The 20,123-nt window shown below is 44.5% G+C and overlaps 1 protein-coding gene across 4 annotated transcripts in view; it reads left to right on the top strand.

The window, feature by feature from the left end:
- The window catches only part of GRID2IP (Grid2 interacting protein), a 300,286-nt gene that overhangs the window by 206,460 nt on the left and 73,703 nt on the right, over positions 1 to 20,123 (top strand). For all 4 annotated transcript variants that reach the window (XM_068244297.1, XM_068244296.1, XM_068244300.1 and 1 more), the window contains 3 exons: positions 15,233 to 15,484; positions 16,756 to 16,841; positions 18,995 to 19,064. In XM_068244297.1, the coding sequence (XP_068100398.1) occupies positions 15,233 to 15,484; positions 16,756 to 16,841; positions 18,995 to 19,064 (408 nt within the window). The remainder of the gene's footprint in view (positions 1 to 15,232; positions 15,485 to 16,755; positions 16,842 to 18,994; positions 19,065 to 20,123) is intronic.

Raw genomic sequence — 20,123 nt, 5'->3', positions numbered from 1 at the left:
TGGCATGCGCACTGCGACACACTGTACTCCCATCGATTAAAGTCCCTGTTGCCCATTGACTCCAGTGACTTCTGCCGCCACTGCGTCACAGCGGAACTCATATGGTAACACTCTACACACTGCGAGGGCTCAGCCACACTACAAGCACTTTTCTGAGCGTTTGTGATTAGCGCTTTCTGAGCACTTTTTAAAAATCTCTCCCATTCACTTTCATAAAAATCGCAGCAATTCTTTGCATACGCGATTGCAGCGTTTTTAAAGCAATTTTTACCGTGATTTTTATGAAAGTGAATGGGAGCGGTTTTTAAATAGCGCTCAGAAAGGCCACATACACTTGCATTGCGGTTGCATTACCCCTGTAACAGGGGCCTAAAAGTGTGTTTTTTATTTTTAATTGTACACGTTTATTGGGTGATAGTAGTCCTTTAAGATGGTGGGCCAGGGTGACAATTTGTGTTGAAACCAATATTTAAACATTAATTGAAGCTTTATTTTGGTCATAAAATCCCATGATGCTGTCATTTAAGAACTTGTCATACAAGACTGAACTTGTGAGTAGGTGATTGGTTTGAGAATGTATGCATACCATTTCTCAGTGCATTGGGTTTCATTAACGCCTGGAGCGATCACAAGACCTCTTTATTGTGGAGTCAGTCATAGCTTACCATGGCCATAAAAATGTGAAAGATTGGAAGAGTGATGTGAGTGAGGTATGCGTAGTGGTGTTAGAACGGAAGTGGTGGATGCTGGTGGTGGGTGTTGGCAGTATGATCATGGAGGCTGACAAAGATACATATTTGACAAATGAAAGGCAAAAATCGCTGGATGTCTACATCTGCAGCACTGGATATTTAGTGGTCAATTCCGGCAGACTAAAGAATCGTTCATTCATTGTTCATTCAACCAGCCACAACGTTTCAATGCCTCTTGCATAACGATGGAAGCAATTAAGTCACATCAGAGTTGAATCTGACATGAGATCCATTTAAATTCATGGTATTTGTATTGTGGATTTCTGCACTTTAACCACTTTCGTACCAGCAGTCTCTGGCCCCTTAAAGAGACTCTATAACAAAATGTTCAGCCTTATTTCTTCTATCCTATAAGTTCCTATACCTGTTCTAATGTGGTCTGTGTTACTGCAGCCTTTTCTAGTTGCACAGTGGCTGTGTTATCTCTGTTATATGATCTAATCTTCTCTCTTCGGTCGGCTGAGGCTGGAATGTGTGGAATGTGCTGCACTGCTTGTCATTGGCCGAAGCTATACACACCCTCTCCAAGCTCTGTGTGAGTCAGAGACTGAGCTACTCTTAAGCCTATTACACTCTAGTTAGAAGCCATGTCTTTTGTTTGTAAACACTGCCTAAAAATGGCAATTACAAGCCAGGATTGCAGCAGGGAGTGGCAGAAACAGCACATAGGGGCCCAGGAGAACATAATGAATAGAATGGTATGCTTTTTATTGTAAGAATTTTAGAGTACAGATTCTCTTTAACCTTTTGGGGACCACTGATAGTAAATCCTACGCCTCACTTGTGGCTGTCTAAGCATGATGCGGTGTAGGATTTACGCCACCTGCCATTTTTGCTCCCGACACGATCGTGCGCACCCGAGAGGGGAGATTAAGCTGTCATATGACAGCTGACATCTCCCCTCAGTGATCTGAAGCCATCGCGATTGGCTCCTGATCACGTGATCACTACGATTGCTGGCGGATTGTAGTGATCACTATTAGAGCAGCGGCGGTAGGAGGGGAAGAAGAGGATCCACTCACCTTCCTGATGTTCCCCCAGCGATCGTCGCTCCCCTCTGCTCTGGCCGGCATCCCCGCTCCCTAAGTGTCAGGTCCCGGCTTGATGACATCATCAAGCCGCTACCCTGAACGTAGCGGCAGTGCGAGCAAGGATGCCGGCCAGAACGGAGGGGGCTAGAGCTGCTCATCGCTGGAGCCTGGGGGTGAGAAAAGGCTGCTGGCATTTCGGGGGGCACCATGCTCAGCTAGCTATACTAGGGATCTGGCTGCCTGACCCCCCAGATGCGCCCCCCTGCATGTAAAATGGCCTGGTACTTAAGGGAGGGTAGGCAGCCGGTCTGAACTTGCCTAGGGCTTACACTGGCCCCAAGTTTCGGGCTCCTCTTCCTGAAAGGTGACGTCAGTTGTCACCACGCCGGCCGCCCCGCGTCATCACGGCGGCCGGCGTGACAGTACTGCGCATGCGCGGTTTAATCGCACATGCGCCGTACTGTCACGCCGGCCGCCGTGGTGACGACTGATGTCACCTTTCAGGAAGAGGAGCCCAATACTCGGGCCCAGAGCCGCCGGCGAGCCATTTCTGACCAGGCCCTGGGAGAAGAGCCAGATGGACGTCGAGGGACCTCCCGACTTACGGTGGGCTGGAGAAAGCCCCAGGTAAGTTCAGATTTTGATTTTAATTAGAGCTCGGAGTCCCTTTAACCACCCTGGCGTTCTATTAAGATCGCCAGGGTGGCTGCGGGAGGGTTTTTTTTAAATAAAAAAAAAACTATTTCATGCAGCCAACTGAAAGTTGGCTGCATGAAAGCCCACTAGAGGGCGCTCCGGAGGCGTTCTTCCGATCGCCTCCGGCGCCCAGAGTAAACAAGGAAGGCCGCAATGAGCTGCCTTCCTTGTTTTGCTTACATCGTCGCCATAGCGACGAGCGGAGTGACGTCATGGACGTCAGCCGACGTCCTGACGTCAGCCGCCTCCGATCCAGCCCTTAGCGCTGGCCGGAACTTTTTGTTCCGGCTACGCTGGGCTCAGGCGGCTGGGGGGACCCTCTTTCTCTGCTGCTCGCGGCGGATCGCCGCAGAGCGGCGGCGATCGGGCAGCACACGCGGCTGGCAAAGTGCCGGCTGCGTGTGCTGCTCTTTATTTGATGAAAATCGGCCCAGCAGGGCCTGAGCGGCAGCCTCCAGCGGTGATGGACGAGCTGAGCTCGTCCATACCGCCCGACTGGTTAAGGACTAGAGACTGCTGGTACTGTAAAACGCCGCCTCCTGATGAATCGCCGCACATACCCGCGACTCTCGCCGGTCACGACACTGTTCATTAGCCGCAGGCTCCTCACTCTGCCGTCTCGATGACGGCAGAGCGCTGTTAGCTGGTCAGGAGCCGCTTTCATTGGCTCCTGACGCTGTCTATCAATGTGAGCCAATGTGATTGGCTCTCCGTGATCACGCGGTCAAGAGCCAATGATAGCGGCTTCTGACCTGCTCACAGAGCTCTACCGTCTTATAGACGGCAGAGCGAGTGAATTGCAGCATGGAAAGAGCGGTGAGATCGGTGTAGTGGCGGGGACACAGAATACCGAAGCAGTAGACTCTATGTCCAGTCAGAGCCACAGCACCACCTGCTGGACGTAGATTCGTACTGCTTCGGTCCGGAAGCAGTTAAAGTGTTATTATATAGTGTGTGTGTATATATATATATATATATATATATATATATATATATATATATATATATATATATATATATATATATATATATATATATATAGAAAGAGAGAGAGAGAGAGGCTGCCATATTTATTATTATTTGTAAACAAAGCCAGTTGCCAGGCAGCCCTGTTGATCTTCTGGCATGTATAGTGTCTGAATCAAAACCCTGGAACAAGAATATGGCTGATTCAGTAAAACCTGAGTCACCTGAGTCAGAGTACCTATTCAGCTGCATGCTTGTTCAGGGTCTGTGATCAGGAGGACAGCCAGGCAATGTGCATTGTTTAAAAGGAAATAAATATGGCAGCCTCCATATCCCTTTCACCTCAGGTTCCCTTTAACTGTCCCTCAGAAGGGCTCACAATCTAATCCCTACCATAGTCATATGTCTATGTATGTATCATGTAGTGTGTGTATCGTGGTATAGGGCCAATTAAGAGAGAAGCCAATTAGCTTTTTTGTATGTTTTTGGGACGTGGGGGGAAACATGAGTGCCCATTGGAAACCCACACAGACACGGAGAGAACTTACAAACTCTGTGGAGATAGTGTCCTGACTGGGATTTCAACCGGGACCCAGCGCTGCAAGGCAAGAGTGCTAACCAGTGCGCCACCGTGCTCAAATACCACTTTCTTGACTGGGAAAGCAATATACTGTATACACACAATCAGAAGGTTATGGGGAAGTGTGGAGTCGCAGAACAAAAAACACAGCACTACAGGAAGAAAGCATTAGAATCGTACTTGGCGAAGTTCCAATGATGACGCATTCATCAAGATTTTACTAGGAATTAAAAACTTCTGGTGGGCAGAGATAATGAATACTACTACACATATAACAAGGGAAACCAAACAGTACTGGTAAATCTAGAGCAGGGAGGAAGGAGCGATATCTGTGACCTTCTCTCTCAGTGGCTATGGAAGCTGTAGATTGTTAACCAGGGCTGTAGCAATAGCCCCCATGAATCCCACCATTACAGGGTGCTGGGGGGGGGGGGTTGTTAGGCCTGGCCTGCTCATGTATGGTAAAGCAGTGCAGCAGTGGTGTGTTATACAGTATATCACCTGCTTCCATCAGCATGACAGGTCCTCTTTTATGCTCTTCAGGGCAGCTTATCACCATGCTGTGCAGCCAGTCAATCTAGCGCAGGAGATTTGGGCACAGCCGGCGCCACCATAGACCGTAATAGGAATTACGGTTATAGCGGTGCATAGTTACTTTGGCGCCGTCAGAAGACTGAGCTAAAGTTACTTTTAAAACACTATAATTCGGCCTCCAGCAATAGCTGGAAGCCAAATTACATCATTCCCCACCATCCACGTGGACCTGGAGGGGGAATAGTAATTAACGCTGCCGGGAACTTGTGCAGCAGCAGGATAAGCCATACCGGCTGTATCCTGTGCCCAAGTCTCCCGGCAGCAAGATCACAGGGGCGCACAGTCAATACGTGGATTCCCCCTCCAAGTCGTAGCAACTCGGAGGGAGAAGTAATTCGGGGCCGCGATTGCCAGAACCCCTAATTACCCTTGCGTGGCCATAGACATAATATCATTATGTCTATGGCACCGGCCAGGTCAGGCGCAGCCCGTGGAAGATCATCTTTTGGCTTTAGCCTATGCATATCATGTGAGAGGGGTGGAAGCTGCCCCTTCTGGCTCCAATGACAATTACCATCGCCAAACTAGTTAGCCCTGGGTCCTCCGCCTGGGGTACTGCCCCAGCTCGGCAGCCACCAATAAGGCTGCATATACCGAACTAGGGGCGAGCTGTGGCAACTCAGATGGGTGTGGCCAAAGCCTCGGATGAAATTTGAAAATAAAAATAAAACCAAACAGACAAACCATAGTCACATTTCTGTCCGGGAAGGAGGGGGGGGGGATCCGATACCGTAGGTACTTAGAACCCTGAGAGCCCCCATCCCCCATTATGCATCATTAAGACAGAGCCTAACATAACAGAGGTACCCATTGTGTACATTTCTTTTGACAAACTTCAATAAAAATTGTTTCAAAAAAATTGCCTGTAGGATGTCTTGTAAATTGACAAAGGCAATGTTGCTAAAAGATTCAGTAGAGGCTACAAGAATGCAGGTACCTGAATAGACTAGTTTTTTTTTTTTTTTTTTTTGAGATTTTTGATTTTATAGTGTGATTTTATTTTTTTTATAATAAATAGTGTTGTCCTGGATTAAGTACAAAGTGATTTCACTGAAATTTGTGTGTATTGCACTGCAACAGTAATAACGAATATACATCAATTCTTGCCATAACCTAAGATGACCCAAAAGCAAAATGCAAGCCTAACTACCTCTGAGCAGGCAATAACAGCACACTATCAACGTAGTCCTCTCCTCCATATAAAATTGGATCACCCCTTTATAAATTAGATTACTGGAAGGGGAACTCTTTGAGTGGAGAAGACAGAACCTTTCGGTCAGTTGTTAGACTGGCAGTTCTTTATAAGTAGCCTCCAAGTTTTCCAGCAGGTGTCCTTCAGCATTGGGTTGGGTTGCTGCAGCAATTGACAAGTGTCTAAACATATAATGCTTTATACACTATTATCTTTTCTGCTGAGCTTTCTCCGAGGAGATATCTTCAAACCTTATCAATAAAATATTTTTTAATCTTACACCAAGCAAGACATTACTCAGAATAGGTTTGATATTACCTTTTTACCCATATTTTAGTACTTTTTTCATTTGTGAACAGGTAAGAGGTGCCCAAGGTGATTGATATTAATTAAAATTGATTAAAAGAAGTAGCTTACCTCAAGAAAGTGAGCCGAAATTTTCGTAATTTCGCATTTCCTTAATTACAGGCGCGAATTTTTCCACTATGACACAAATTCATATTTTAGTAATTGCCATACAAACTAATTCGGCATTCTGTAAGTGAAATTTCGGTTTCGTAATTTTGTGTTTTGGCGCAAATTCGTGTTTAACGTGAAATTTCGTAATTTCATGTTTTCTATAGAAACAAAGTTATTTCAGTTACCAAAATGGTTGTAATTTTGCTTCTAATGGTAATTATGCACATTTAGGTAATGACTAAACTCGTAAAAGTCACTCACAAATTGCAATTACTGATTGCAATTACTGATATTGCAAAGGCCCCTGCACATGCTGTTGCTTTAAATGCAGGAGGCTCTATCTGCACCCACTTCTAAGGCCTTTTTTCCACGGACTGTTGATAGTGAAATGCCTCTCAAACTCTCAGAACTGCTAACTGCTGCCTGGTAACTGCTTGTTGCTGCCTGGTAACTTCTCACTGCTGCCTGGTAACTGCTTGCTGAGCACACAGCTCCACAGTACGTGGAAAAGAGGCCTAAGACAGGTGTTCTTTGCCATGGTGCACTTAGCGGTCATGTTGGGACACTTGGTTTCGGGCCCTGCAATATCTGATAATGCAAAAGTCCCTGCACAGTGCTGTTACTTTAAATATATCAGGAGGCTCTACCTGCAGCCATTTCTAAGACGGGTGCTCTTTGTCAAGGTGCACTTAGTGGTCATGCATGCATGCATGCTGAGACACTTGGTTTTGGGCCTTGCAATATCTGATAATGCAAAGGTACCTGCAAGTGCTGTCGCTTTAAATGTATCAAGAGACTCTGGACTGGAACATAATTTGGAGAACGGATGAATTTCCATGTTAAACACGAAATTTTGATTTATTTGTGTTACGTAAATGATCGTAATTATGAAAAAACGATCGTAATTATTAAATTGCCCAAAATTGCAAAATGTCACGTATTTTCGTGAAATTCATGAATTTCGCGAATTACGCGAAATTTTGCGTAATCTTAATTGGGTCATTGCGCTCATCACTAGTGAGAACCCTGTTTTTTTTCTTTTAATTATTCAATTAGTTCTCAGACATACTACACCATATTGGGCTTTCTTTTGTGTTTTTTTTGTTTAGGTCACTTGATTCTAACCTTGGTTGTTTGCAGGGATTGCATTGTGCACATTATCCTTGCCTTTGCGTTGCTTTGCTGTGTAGTCTACTGTATATTTCATTGGAAGACATGATAATGTGCACATGTACAGTAAGTTCAGGTCATCAGTGATTATTAAAAAATGCCTATCGCAGACCCAAATATACCATCTCACAGCTCATTAAACAAAAGGCAGTTGTGTCCTGTACATATGTTTGTGTGGGTTTGGCCCCCATGGACAGGCTTGTGCTGTGCATTCTGCCTGTTTTTCCCTGGTGGCCTTTGTGAATTTTTTTTTTTTTTTTTACGGTGTCACACTTTTTAACTTTTGTGCGTTTTGTCTTTGAGAAAGTGTAATGCAACAAAAAGTTTGCAGAGTCTTAAACTCTGAAAGTCTGTGCTGCAGGAAAGAACAGGTAATGGGGCTCCTGGCCAGGCACTTTTAAAGCAGCAGGGACAACCATACTATCCCAAGAAAAAAACACATAAGTAGATAAATACTAATTCTACTTACATAACGTGTCGTATTGCCCATGTTTTAATTGCAGTGTATTTCATATAATAAATAGAGAGAAAACTGTTTCAGGCATTTTCCATCTTTACTAACTCTGATTGAAGCCAATCCTCATATAATTTCCTCCCTCAGTCTTTTTTTCTCCTAGAAACTGTACTGTCATATCTATCTTGCTTTGTAAACAAAGTTTTCTCCGTCCCTGGCCAACCTCTATTGGGTGGTGGGAGGAGTGCCACATCTTTGGGGTGGGGGTCGCCTTCTGGGGGATGTTGCATGGTACGGGAGGTACATTGACGACCTTCTTTTAGTTTGGAGGGGGACACCGGAGAATATTCCCGCTTTCATAAGCTATTTGAACTCAAATAACCTTAATTTGCAATTTACCTCCAACTGGGAGGTCAGCTCCATAGATTACCTAGATGTTACCCTGATTGGGGATCCCGTTCAGGGGAAAATACATACAAGGACTTTCTGTAAACCTTGTAGTGGGAATACCACCCTCACAGCTTCAAGTTGTCATCCGAAGCATACTATACCCCGCTGGTGAATTTATTAGGGCACGCCGTAATTGCTCGGTGACTGCATGGCTCGGGGAGGAATTTGAAAAAGGTGGAGGATAGGTTCCGGGATAGGGGGTACCCTGACTGGATGATTAGAAGGGGGAAACTTAGGGCCTATTCTGAAGACAGAGACCAGTTACTTGAAACTGCAGGAGATAAAGGCTGAAATGGTTCTAGACCCACATTTGTTACAACCTATAGTGTTGAATACAACAAGATTGTCTCCATCCTTAAAAAATACCTCCCAATCTTGGAGGGAGATGAGGATCTATGCGATATTCTACAGCAAGGTGTATGCTTTGTTAGTAGGCGAGCTCTAACTTTGGCCCGGTCTCTGTCTCTTAGTCTATACGAGTCCAGGACTAGGTCATCTACTTGGCTGAGTCTGTCTGGTTTGTACAGCTGTGGAGTGAGGACATGTAATTTATTGTAGTGTACATATGAAAACACGGGTAGTCTCAAACGGGCGCAGGTTCCCCATAAAGCAATTTATTAATTGCGGGTTGTCGAATGTTATATATCTTATCACTTGTAGGGAATGCGCCCTACAGTACGTAGGAAGCACTACAATACCCTTACGTGCTAAAATAGGAGAACATTATCGCGGCCCGGTATGGCTCAGTACAAACATCTCTAATATGGCGAAGCATTTCCGCCAAGTACACCAAGGTGACATGTCCTCTTTTTCCTTTCATGGGTTGGAAATGATTTTTCCGGCTCAAAGGGGAGGGGATATAACGAAACTTCTTCTGAGCCGTGAGGCTCTTTGGATTTTTAGGTTGGGCACGAGATTACCGAAAGGATTGAATTCCCATTTGGATTTGGCTCTAGTGACATGATGCTAGGTATCTTTCATTGCTTTGTTGCTCTTATTGTCCTAATTTTGATTTTATTTAATTTTATTTATCTTTTTATCTTTTATTGACAGATTCAGGGTATGCTGGGCATTATATGCCACACTCAAAAGGTTTACTAGATTTCAATGTGTGCACACATATAATAATCACTGGTAACGATTTGTAATGATTTCTTTTGGCTTGTGAATATCCCTTACTATGTATAGTGATAGAGGTGTGTCTTTTGGTTTAGGGACCACCTTCTCCATGGGAGGAGAGTATATAAGGCAACCTTGTGTCATTTTACTTCAGCTATGATTAAGGACCAACTGGTCCGAAACATGTCAGCTGATGATGTGTGATAACCTGTGGATACGTCCATAATAAAGGAACTTGGTATTAAGGACATTGTGTGGGCATCCTTCATTTCCATTTGCTTTGTAAACACATGTGAGCACAGAATAGATCAAATTTCAGAAGCTACTGCAGAGGGATGAGGTTTATTTCATTTCTAAGCCTCCTGTCACACTGAACTTCCCTCAGCCAATCAGTGAGCAGCAGGAATGTGGGAGGGGAGATAATGATGTACCAGAAAGGAGCCAGGCTGAATGAGATAAAATTCATTACAGCGGACACATTTAGGATTATATTGGAATGCTTGTAATGTAGAACGCATGTAGATCACATAATAAACACAGAGCAGTAGGTAAATGGAATTTGATTTTATGGATGACAATCCCCCTTTAATGAGAATTGAATGATTATTTGTGCTGGAAGCCAACTGTGTCTGGCATCATCACGTGACTGAGGTTTAACCCTGGCAGAATGAGAGAGATTAGTATCATGGTAAGCAGTGAATGATTAAAAAGTCTAAATCTGCTTCCTGTTTTGTTTGGTTAAGCAGATTTTTTTTTTTGTTTAAGGACCTCTACAAAAAAAAAAAAGAGAGCTGTCAAAACACATCACAGGACACTTTGAGCTTTGTACTTTGTGTGAACCCTGAGAGATGAATTTTTATCCTTTGATCTGAAAATACCAAGGTGGCAGACAGAGGCAGCTGCAGACAAGCATGTTGGCAAGCTGACTTTTATCTTGCTGCTAGGATAATTATACCGTGAGTCTAGCTCTGCCAAATCTTCTGAGACTCTCTCTGTCTCCCTGTGGAAATGTCAGATCTGCTGGGAGGAGAAGAGAGAGGAAGGGCCGGGAGTAAAAATAAGAGGCTTGGGAGACAAAGGGTGTACGCTAAACAGCTGACAATGATAGTTACTGAGATGCTTTGTGTAAATCTATGACAGCATCGGTTTATGTATGAAGTATGTGCAGAGAATGGAAGGTTTGGATTGGATGATCACGCTGAGTCATTTCTCCCGACAAGTCCAAGAGATCCTTCTCTGGTCGACATGTGATCAGGGAGGGATCTATCACTGCCACACACTGCACAACGATTTGTAATGGATTTCAGAATGAAATCTAATAAGAAACAGTTATTGCCACTCCCACTGGTCCCCCACTAAATGCAGATACCCTCTGGGGCCCAATAAGTATTATTTAAGTGGAACGCTTTTACTCACCGCTCCTGCAGGTTCGCTATGTCATCTCTGCTGCGGTCATCTCCCGGTGCCCATAGTGACATCTCCCAGTGCCCATAGTGACCCAGCATGGCATGTACTGTATGCACACCGAAAGTTCAAGAGGAGGTGGCCATTGAAATGACAGAAAAACAATCTTCGGCAGATTCAATTATAGTGATTGAATCTGCTAATGAATGTGCCATAGTGTGTGGGCATCTTAAAGAGAACCCGAGGTGTGTTTAAAGAATGTTATCTGCATACAGAGGCTGGATCTGCCTATACAGCCCAGCCTCTGTTGCTATCCCAAACCCCTCTAAGGTCCCCTTGCACTCTGCAATCACCCATAAATCACAGCCGTGCTGTAAGGCTGTGTTTACATCTGTAGTGTCAGTCTCGGCTGCTCCCCCGCCTCCTGCATAGCTCCAGTCCCTGCCCCCATCCCTCCCCTCCAATCAGGAGGGAGGGAAGGGATGCAGGCGGGGACCTGAGTTCTGCAGGAGGCGGGTAGAGCAGCAGACTGACACTATAGAGATAAACACAGCCAGCTCTGACAAGCTGTTTGTCAGCAGCGTGGCTGTGATTTATGAGGGATTGCAGAGTGCAGGGGGACCTTAGGGGGGTTTGGGATAGCAACAGAGGCTGGGCTGTATAGGCAGATCCAGCCTCTGTATGCAGATAACATTCTTCAAACCCACCTCGGGTTCTCTTTAAACCTTTAGCAGCCAATTTATTTAGAGGCTTTGCAAGTGCTCCAGGCCAATTTATTTTAGCCTTTTTTTAAATTTATTTCTTGTTATATTTATTTGCTTCTAATTAGTACTGCTGTAATGTGTATTTATGGCCACTTGGCACTAGGGGGCAGTGTGAGACCAATAATTGAGGACTTCTGCTTCCAGTTTCTATATTTTATGTTAGTAGTGAGAGAGATCAAAGCATTTTAAGAATTTACGGCACAACAGAGGTCAAAAGCAGTGCATTTATCTCACACGAGATAAGCTGCTAGTGGGTTAAGGGGCAGAGACGGCAAAGCCCGCAAGGGATGACTGACCTTATAGAAACTTGTCTTAGGGCATCAGATGCGCCTAGATGGGGACAAACCAGTGGTCAGGAATTAATGCAGGGCTGTGGATTCGGAGTCGAAGAATCGGAGCAATTTTTGGGTACCTGGTTTGGAGCCAGGCAACCGAGTAGGATGGTTTTTGTTCCCACTCCATAGCCCTGCAAGGGTTGTGGCGTCAAGGTGGAGGAATTGGAGTTGGCGCAATTTTGGGTAGTCAGATTAGATCAGCGAAAACAATGCGTTCATCTCCTTAACAACGCGCGGTTATACAAAATACCCAATGACTTTGAAGGTGATAATGGGTATTGTGTGAGAAAAATATGCAGCATTGCCTTTTTTCTCCTGTGTGCTGAAGTTGCATTGAATGTAAATGAGCCCACAAAAGGGAAACAATCGAATTTTGAAAGCTCTTGATAATTTAGTAAATTAGTACAAGAAAATATTTTCTCTTAATCCAAAGAAAGAAATGTACTCACAAAAGTGGGGTACCACAAAGGCAACCACTGTATCAGCAGGTGGGGAGATTGAACCCGACCCCACTCGGGTTAAAAAGTCGCTCTCTGTAGATAGGAAAATGAAAAGCGATAGCACCCCTTTACCAAGGGTGGACCCAAAATACTTGTTTTTAAACAGAGGTGCCAGATTAGAATAAAACTGATTGAAAGCAATTTAAAATGTGAGGTAGCAGTGGACTTACCTTCCCACGTAGACACAATCAGTCAATTTTCAGTAGAAAAAACTTTAATCGTAAATTCCAAAAATGCAATGCGTTTCACGGACATAAACCCGCTTCATCAAGCTATAACAGTAGTAACTGAGGGGGTCAAAAGCAAACAGGCTAAGAGTCTATACATATTTTATGGACTAATGTTCATTATATAGACTTTTTTAGCCTGTTGCTTTTGACCCTCCCAGTAACTGCTGTTCTAGCCTGATGAAGCTGGTTTATGCCCGTGAAACGTGTTGCATTTTTGGAGTTTAAGAGAGAATTTTCTACTGAAAATTGAATGTTTGAGTTTACTTGAGGAGGTAAGTCCACCGCTACCTCCCATTTTAAACTGTTCTTAATCAGTTTTATTCTAATCTAGTACCTCTGTTCAAAAACGAATCAAGTACTTTGATTAACATGGGCTGTCACATCTAGGGCCTGATGCATAAAAGGACAGTGAATTTGGCGTGTGCAGGCAGCGCACAGAAATGTTACTAGTACCTGCACTAAACCCAGGGGAGCAGTGCCCGTTTCACTATAAGAGCCACACACCTTACTACGCAGTTTGTTACAGTTTGAGCTAATAATATACCTTACAGAGCAGGCCAGTACTAGATCCCATAGGCTTACACTAGGTGACACTTATGTACTCATGCATGGCCTAATGTTAGGCTGTTGGCTAGTACAGTACCCGATGGAGTCAGGTAGTGGCAATGTGTTCCTAGCAGAGCCAGATCATCCACAAGGCAAACCTAGGCAGCTGCCAAAGGCCTGGAGAAGAGACTAGAGGTCTGGGGAATGCTAGCCCCCACTGAATCAAAAAGCCATGGGATCATCAGTGGTGGCCAAAAAGTGATATCTTGCCTAGGGCTCCATTTCATCCTTCTCCATCATTGTAATCCTTTTCTGGTTCCTAACTACCAGAGCCATGGCAGGCACTCTAGAGAGTAGGCCCCAAACTTCACAACACTATAGGGAAGACAGGGGAGCAGGGGCATAGCAATAGCCCCTGCAAGGGATGCAGCCGCAGGGGGGCCCTTAAGGCGAGAAGCCTGAGGGGGGCCACTGGCTCTGGGACCTTCCAGGGCCATTTTTAGGGGCAGGAGGGGGCGCAGTGCAGGAAGGGGGAGTAGCAGCCACAAACAGCAACAGGGAGGAGGGCCCGACACCCCACCCCCCTCCATCACCTCGCGCTACCACCAGCGGTCCCCCCTCCAGCAATGATGGCTGGGGGGTCCCATCCAAAGTTTTGCAGGGGGGCCCAGTGATTTCTAGTTTTGCCCCTGCAGGGGAGCAGTATGACTAGCAGGACAGTGGTTAACGAACTAACTGATTCACCATTGTCCTCCCTTCTCCACCCCGTCTTCCTATTACTCACGTGACTCCCAAACAAAGAGGGAAGTAGATGTCGTCCTGGGACAGAGCAGCAGTTATTACAAATTATGACCTCTTTGTCAGGGCTTAATCCCACCCATTGTAGCCAATGTTGAGTTTTCTAGGGCAACCTATACTTCCATAGACCAGCTTATACTTACAAAGAGCATCATACAGTAATCCTGAGGCGAATCCTGGTCTGGGGATTTGCTTGTACAAGAATACTTTTTTCTTTGCATAAAAGAAAATCAAAAGAAATGTTGAAGTCATCTACTTATACCTGACTCATATTCACCAATTAATCCATGCAAAGGTTTCCAAAGTATGTGGAGCTGACAAAATGCAGACGGGAGTTAAAAAGGAAATATACCAAAATATAGTGGTAGGGGAAAAACCTATAAATCAATACATTATAAAGTGAGAATTTAAAAAATAGAAGATAGATCAAGAAATGATTGATAGTCTGCATGTAATTTAATCATGTTGAGCGATCCACCGTGAGCCTGCAAGTAATCATCTTTACTACTGGCAGACATGAAAACAAAACAGACAGCACCAACTGCCGTTATCTATAGACACACCCACTAACAATGTACCAACAAATATATGCAACAAGGTTCACATACAGTAAACTGTCAGGGCAGCGGCCCTGACATCACACTGTGGGAGGGGTTTTACCACAATATCAGCCACACGAACCCCCCTGATGATTTATTCAAGAAAGAGTAAAGATTTCTCATGGGAAAGGAGGTATCAGCTACTGTTTGGGATGAGGATCAATTCTGGTTTAAAGTTTCTCTATAAGTGAGGACTAAACATCCTAAATTCTATCAAGCATTTTACCTAAAGAATCCATAGACAGGCATGGGATCAATTTAATCAGGTGATTACTTTGTAAGTCTTCCATTGGCTTGTGATGATCACGTGATCATATCTCATTTTTATGTACAATAAAAAGGCCAAACTGATTTCTAAATATTAGGCAATATCAGAAGTAATACATAAGACCTGACAGAGATACTAACTATTCCGACTAATGGAAAAAAAATTGGCTGTATTTGCACTTTTAATTTATAAAAATAGCAAGAATGACTTTATTTATTCTAGGATTATGTGAATGTTATGTTTGTTAACCTAAACCTCATTATAACTAAAAGTAGAGTCTGGGACCTACCTGCTCTTATGACTGCAATTTTTCCTTTTCCAACAGAATATTTATTCCCAAGAAACATCGGCAGCGTTTTGACCATGTTGTGTCCCAGAGTCTCATCAGTAAGATCTGCCGGACCAGGACTGAGCGCAGCAACCGCCTCCGGAGAAGCCGTAGTGAGGACCATCATGAGAGGCTGCTGGTGTCCACAAGGGCGGCGAACATGCCACAGTGCCAGGATGAGCTGGGCAGGGGACTGAAGAAGAGCAGTTCTCTGATCGCTAGCAGTGTGGGTACCGGGAAACCACAGAGGTAAATACAGTGTATATCCCTCTCCCACGTATCATTCCATACTCTCCAGACCCCAAAACCCCAATACACAATAATATTTAGTCACTGATCCAGCACTACTTCATCTTCAGGACCACTATCAGCCATTAGAGTAAAATGCACTAAAGTTACCTTTTATTCATATGTCACTGTCACTCACAGTAGGTAATACAATTCTCACAGGTTGAAGGGCCCATTTCCACTGCGGTGTCACTTCCATTTCCGATTTGAACCTGGCACACGAGGTGTTGCCAAGCCGTGCATGCTGTGGTAAACAGTTTGGGTGCCGGAGGCGCCTGGGTAAAATGGGTGGCTATATTGAACACTGCAATTAGCAGTAATCCCTGTTAATTTGGGTGCCATAGGTTAAGTGCCCGCTATTTGTGGCCGCAGTATGCATAGCGGGGGACTCCCGGTGCTAACTATTTTATTGGGCACTGGAAATTAAAATTAATAGATAATTGCTATGGCAGCACCTATATTAATCACGTCAAGTCCGGGTCTTCTGCGCATGCACGGGAAGTCTGCACATGCGTTAAAGACCCCGACTGACAGGACTGAGCTAGTTACTGGTGCTGATTGCGGCTGAACGGAGGACGGCGAGGGACTTGGACGTGCTTATGTGGCTGGAGGAAGCCCCAGGTAAGTATCAAATATTTATAGTTGAATTTGTCTCTGGTACACTTTAATGCTTACCGACCCCTACAGCCCACACCATTCACAAATATCTCCATCGTCCACTGCGCATTGTCACTCCTCCCTGCTCTGTAGTAACATACACATCGCTAGCCTCTAGGTTAATTTCACAAATCTACAGAATAGCCCTGAACTGTCATCCAAGAGGTCGAGTTCTGATCCCATTGAATGACAGCCCTTGTACGTGTGTAGTTTAAAGGAAACCTGAGACGCTGATAAAAAATATATACATACCTGAGTCTTCCCCCAGCCCCCTTTAGGCTGATCACTCCCTTGCTGTCCTCCCAAGCCACCTGGATCCTCTACTAAGCAGCATGGTAAAATTCCTCCAGCCTAGGTGGGGTCATAACCATGCATGCGTGGCATTTTGCTGAATGTAGCCTTCTTTATTTGCCATTGGGCCAAAAGTTTACAAAATGTCTTTTTTTTTTCCTCATACGGGGTTAAAACACTTACCGGTACTAATATTTTAACTGAGCATTGTGATTTGCCTGCCACATTTAAATAATGACTGTCTTAACTTCTGGCTGCTAATGTGTATGCTTTTATCTTTGCAGGACGGTGCGTGTGTGTAAGGGCAGCAGCAGCTTTGGGTTCACGTTACGGGGAAATTCTCCTGTGTGGATTGAATCTGTTGTACCAGGTAAAATAGTATGTTCAGATTTCTATTACTATAGTTCTCAAACAAATCATATGTAAGACACAAAAGGGGGTTCTTAGTTTAAATGCCTTAATTTGCACCTGTAAAAACAGGGGCATGTGCCCTGACTCTCCAGTCTATTGCGCTGGGTGTCCACAGCTAATTTTAAAGGTTGCACATGATACTTCTACATCCTGTAAGAAGCCAAGCTTTGCTTTTTTTCTGCCGCTGGTTTCCTGAGCAGTACTCAGCCGGGGAGAAAGTTTTAAATACAAAACCTCCACCTTTGTAATTTCCAGAAAAAGCAATAAGGACAAAAATGATGTCTAAGGCTTTTTCTCCCTTCCTCAGCTATTAAAGCGGACCTGAACACACAACTTCTTCTCTGCTCTAAAAGATAAGCAACAGCACAACAACCTTTAAAGAAAACATGTCTTTGTTACAGCTGATACAATTCCTGCAATGCAATAAATCTACAGTGTGTCTACTTCCTGTTTCCATGGAAGCAGACCAAATGTTAACATCCTGTGTTTACATATAAACTGTGTCTGCTGACACAGCTGAGAGATCAAATTACACTTTTGATTAGTCACAGATGAGGAGGAATTAGACAGAGTGCAGTTTTCTGTGTTCTCCTTCTGTCCTGTGCAAATGTTGAGGTCCACTTTAAGCCAGTTGAAAGCAATAAGATATTGGCACCAAATGAATATGTACGCCTACTGTATGGTGCCCTCTGTTTCCCCAGGTTTTCAGGTGCCTTGCAACACATACATACATTCATTCTATTCATTTAAATAAATGCCAAATCAGCCATTTTGTTTGGATTAAATAAGGAATTTTTGTAGCATAGCCGGGATTATGTAGGTGTTGGATGCTGGAAAGTGGAGGAAAGCAATAATACACAATGAATAAAGTTCCTCCTCCGGGCACTCTGGTTTCCTCTCATACACCAAAAACATACAGATAAGTTAATTGGCCCTAGACTACAGTCGACATATGACCATGGTAGGGATTCGATTACGGTCTTCTCAGAGGGACAGTTAGCAACATGACTATGTACTCTGTAAAGCACTGCAGAAGATGTCGGCGTTATATAAATACTAGATAATACTAATGTAACTTTGAATTCTAGTACATATAGGAAGTGATCCAGTAAGCCTGGTTTGAATTTACTAAAAATTGTATCCTAGCAGGTGGCAAGAGGCTGAAACTGTCACATGGATCAGATCATAATGAGGGTTGCTGAAAGATGAGAAAAGGGCGCCCGAAAAAATTGGGCCCCGGAAATTGCTGCTAGTAGAATATCTGTAAATTTACCAATATAATTCCCATACTAAAATATTGGTAACTGTGCGGCCTGGAACCAACCAGAGCATTTTTGAGCGTTTAGGGAGCGCTTTCCATCACTAGCGATTTCCCTAAACGCTCTGCCAGTGTAAATGGATGAGACAGATTCCACTACAGCGATTGCGATTAAGGAAATGGCAATCGCAGGACATGCAGCATTTTGGGAGCGTTTCCATTCTAATGTATAGGAGCAGGGAAATTGCTCTCCAAATCCCTTGAAAAATGCTATCACAAATCGCTAGCGATTGCAATAGTGTTTTGCGCTTTTTAGTGCATTCCGAGCCTTACTGATGTTTTATTACAGCTGAACCTAACTCTACTCTCACACAGAGCCCCTCTCTCTACCTATACCTAACCTTAACCCCTCCCCCCCATGGTCCGGATACTGCAGTACCACCTACATCCCATGATGGTTGCCCTGACTGCTGCTAATTCGGCAACCTTGTGGCAACCGTTGCTGCGGTCCCCTAGGACCCAGACTAGAGTTTCACACCTCATTGCAAGTAATATTTAGTCAGTGCCGGCCATGTTCTCTCACCCACGTATGTTCTCAAATGACCTCTTGCTGCAGGACAGTGTTGGTAAATCAGGACCAGGTTTTCTTGATGAAATCAGCGGTTGCACAAGTGGCCGAATCTCATCCAGATAGGCAGATGGTATTTTTATTGCGCGTAATTGTCTCCCTGTATAATAATAAGCGGAGAGACGCAGAACACACGGTCCTGCCAATTATTTCCTCTTGTGTAGACAGCGGACAGAGCTCATAAACAGCCTTATAACACAGGAACATAACCACTTGTCTCTTCCAGGCAGCCCTGCAGAGGCGGCAGGACTCCGGGCCGGGGACAGGATCTTGTTTTTGAATGGCCTGGATATGAGGTGAGGAGGAAAGCGCTCTGATTGTGGCAACTCTATACTAAAAGAAGTGTGTTTAAAATCAACACTGCAATGTTTCCTTCCCTTTTAAAAGTAATAGCATAGCTTTAAAAATGTTGTCTATAATAATAATAATAATGAGCATTCTTAATTTTCTTCACACACACACGCACGCACGCACGCACGCACGCACGCACACACACACACACACACACACACACACACACGCTGTGGCCATGAACACACACATATATATGTTGTGGCTATACACATACACACACGCATACACACACACTATAGCCTGGACTTCTTCCTCCACAACTAGGCACCCCTGGCTGTGTCAGATGGAGATGGGCAGGGGCAAGAAGAGTGAGACAGGTGAAACAGAGAAAGGATGGAGCAAATGGGTGGCAGTGAGATAAACCACTTCAGCCTACAGTGTCGAAAATCTTATGCATCTGAGCAACGTTCACCTCCCATTGATTCGCCTGTAGCTGCGGTGAGCCCCCAAAAAACACCCTCAGAATAGGTAGGTAGCCAGTTATAGGTGCCCCCAGTGTTGGTAGCTAGGTTGTGGCCTCCGGCAGTATAGGTTAGCCAGGTACAGTTGCCCCCAGTATAGGTTGGCCAGGCACTCTCTTCACTTCCTGTTTCTGCCTGGTGCTGCCCCCAGACTTCTGCCGCCTGAGGAAGTTGCCTCACCTGGCATCATGGGCGGACCAGGCCTGGCAGGACTGCCTGGCAACTGGTATAGCTTAAAAAGATTCCATATCGCTCTCCCCTCTGGTTCACTTTAGCCACTTAAAGAGACACTGAAGCGAAAAAAAAAATGATGATATTATGATTTGTATGTGTAGCACAGCTAAGACATAAAACATTAAGCTCAGATACATCAGTGTAATTGTTTCCAGTACAGGAAGAGTTGAGAAACTCCAGTTGTTATCTCTATGCAAACAAGCCATTAATCTCTCCGACTAATGCTGGGAATACACGTTTCGTTTTTGCCTTCGTTTAAACCTTCGTTTCGATTGTGCCTTTTGTCCTTTTCGATCCCGAAATAAT

Source organism: Hyperolius riggenbachi, chromosome 7 (assembly GCF_040937935.1).
Source record: "Hyperolius riggenbachi isolate aHypRig1 chromosome 7, aHypRig1.pri, whole genome shotgun sequence".
Taxonomy (NCBI): Eukaryota; Metazoa; Chordata; class Amphibia; order Anura; family Hyperoliidae; genus Hyperolius; species Hyperolius riggenbachi.
This window is presented reverse-complemented; position numbering and strand designations above follow the sequence as displayed.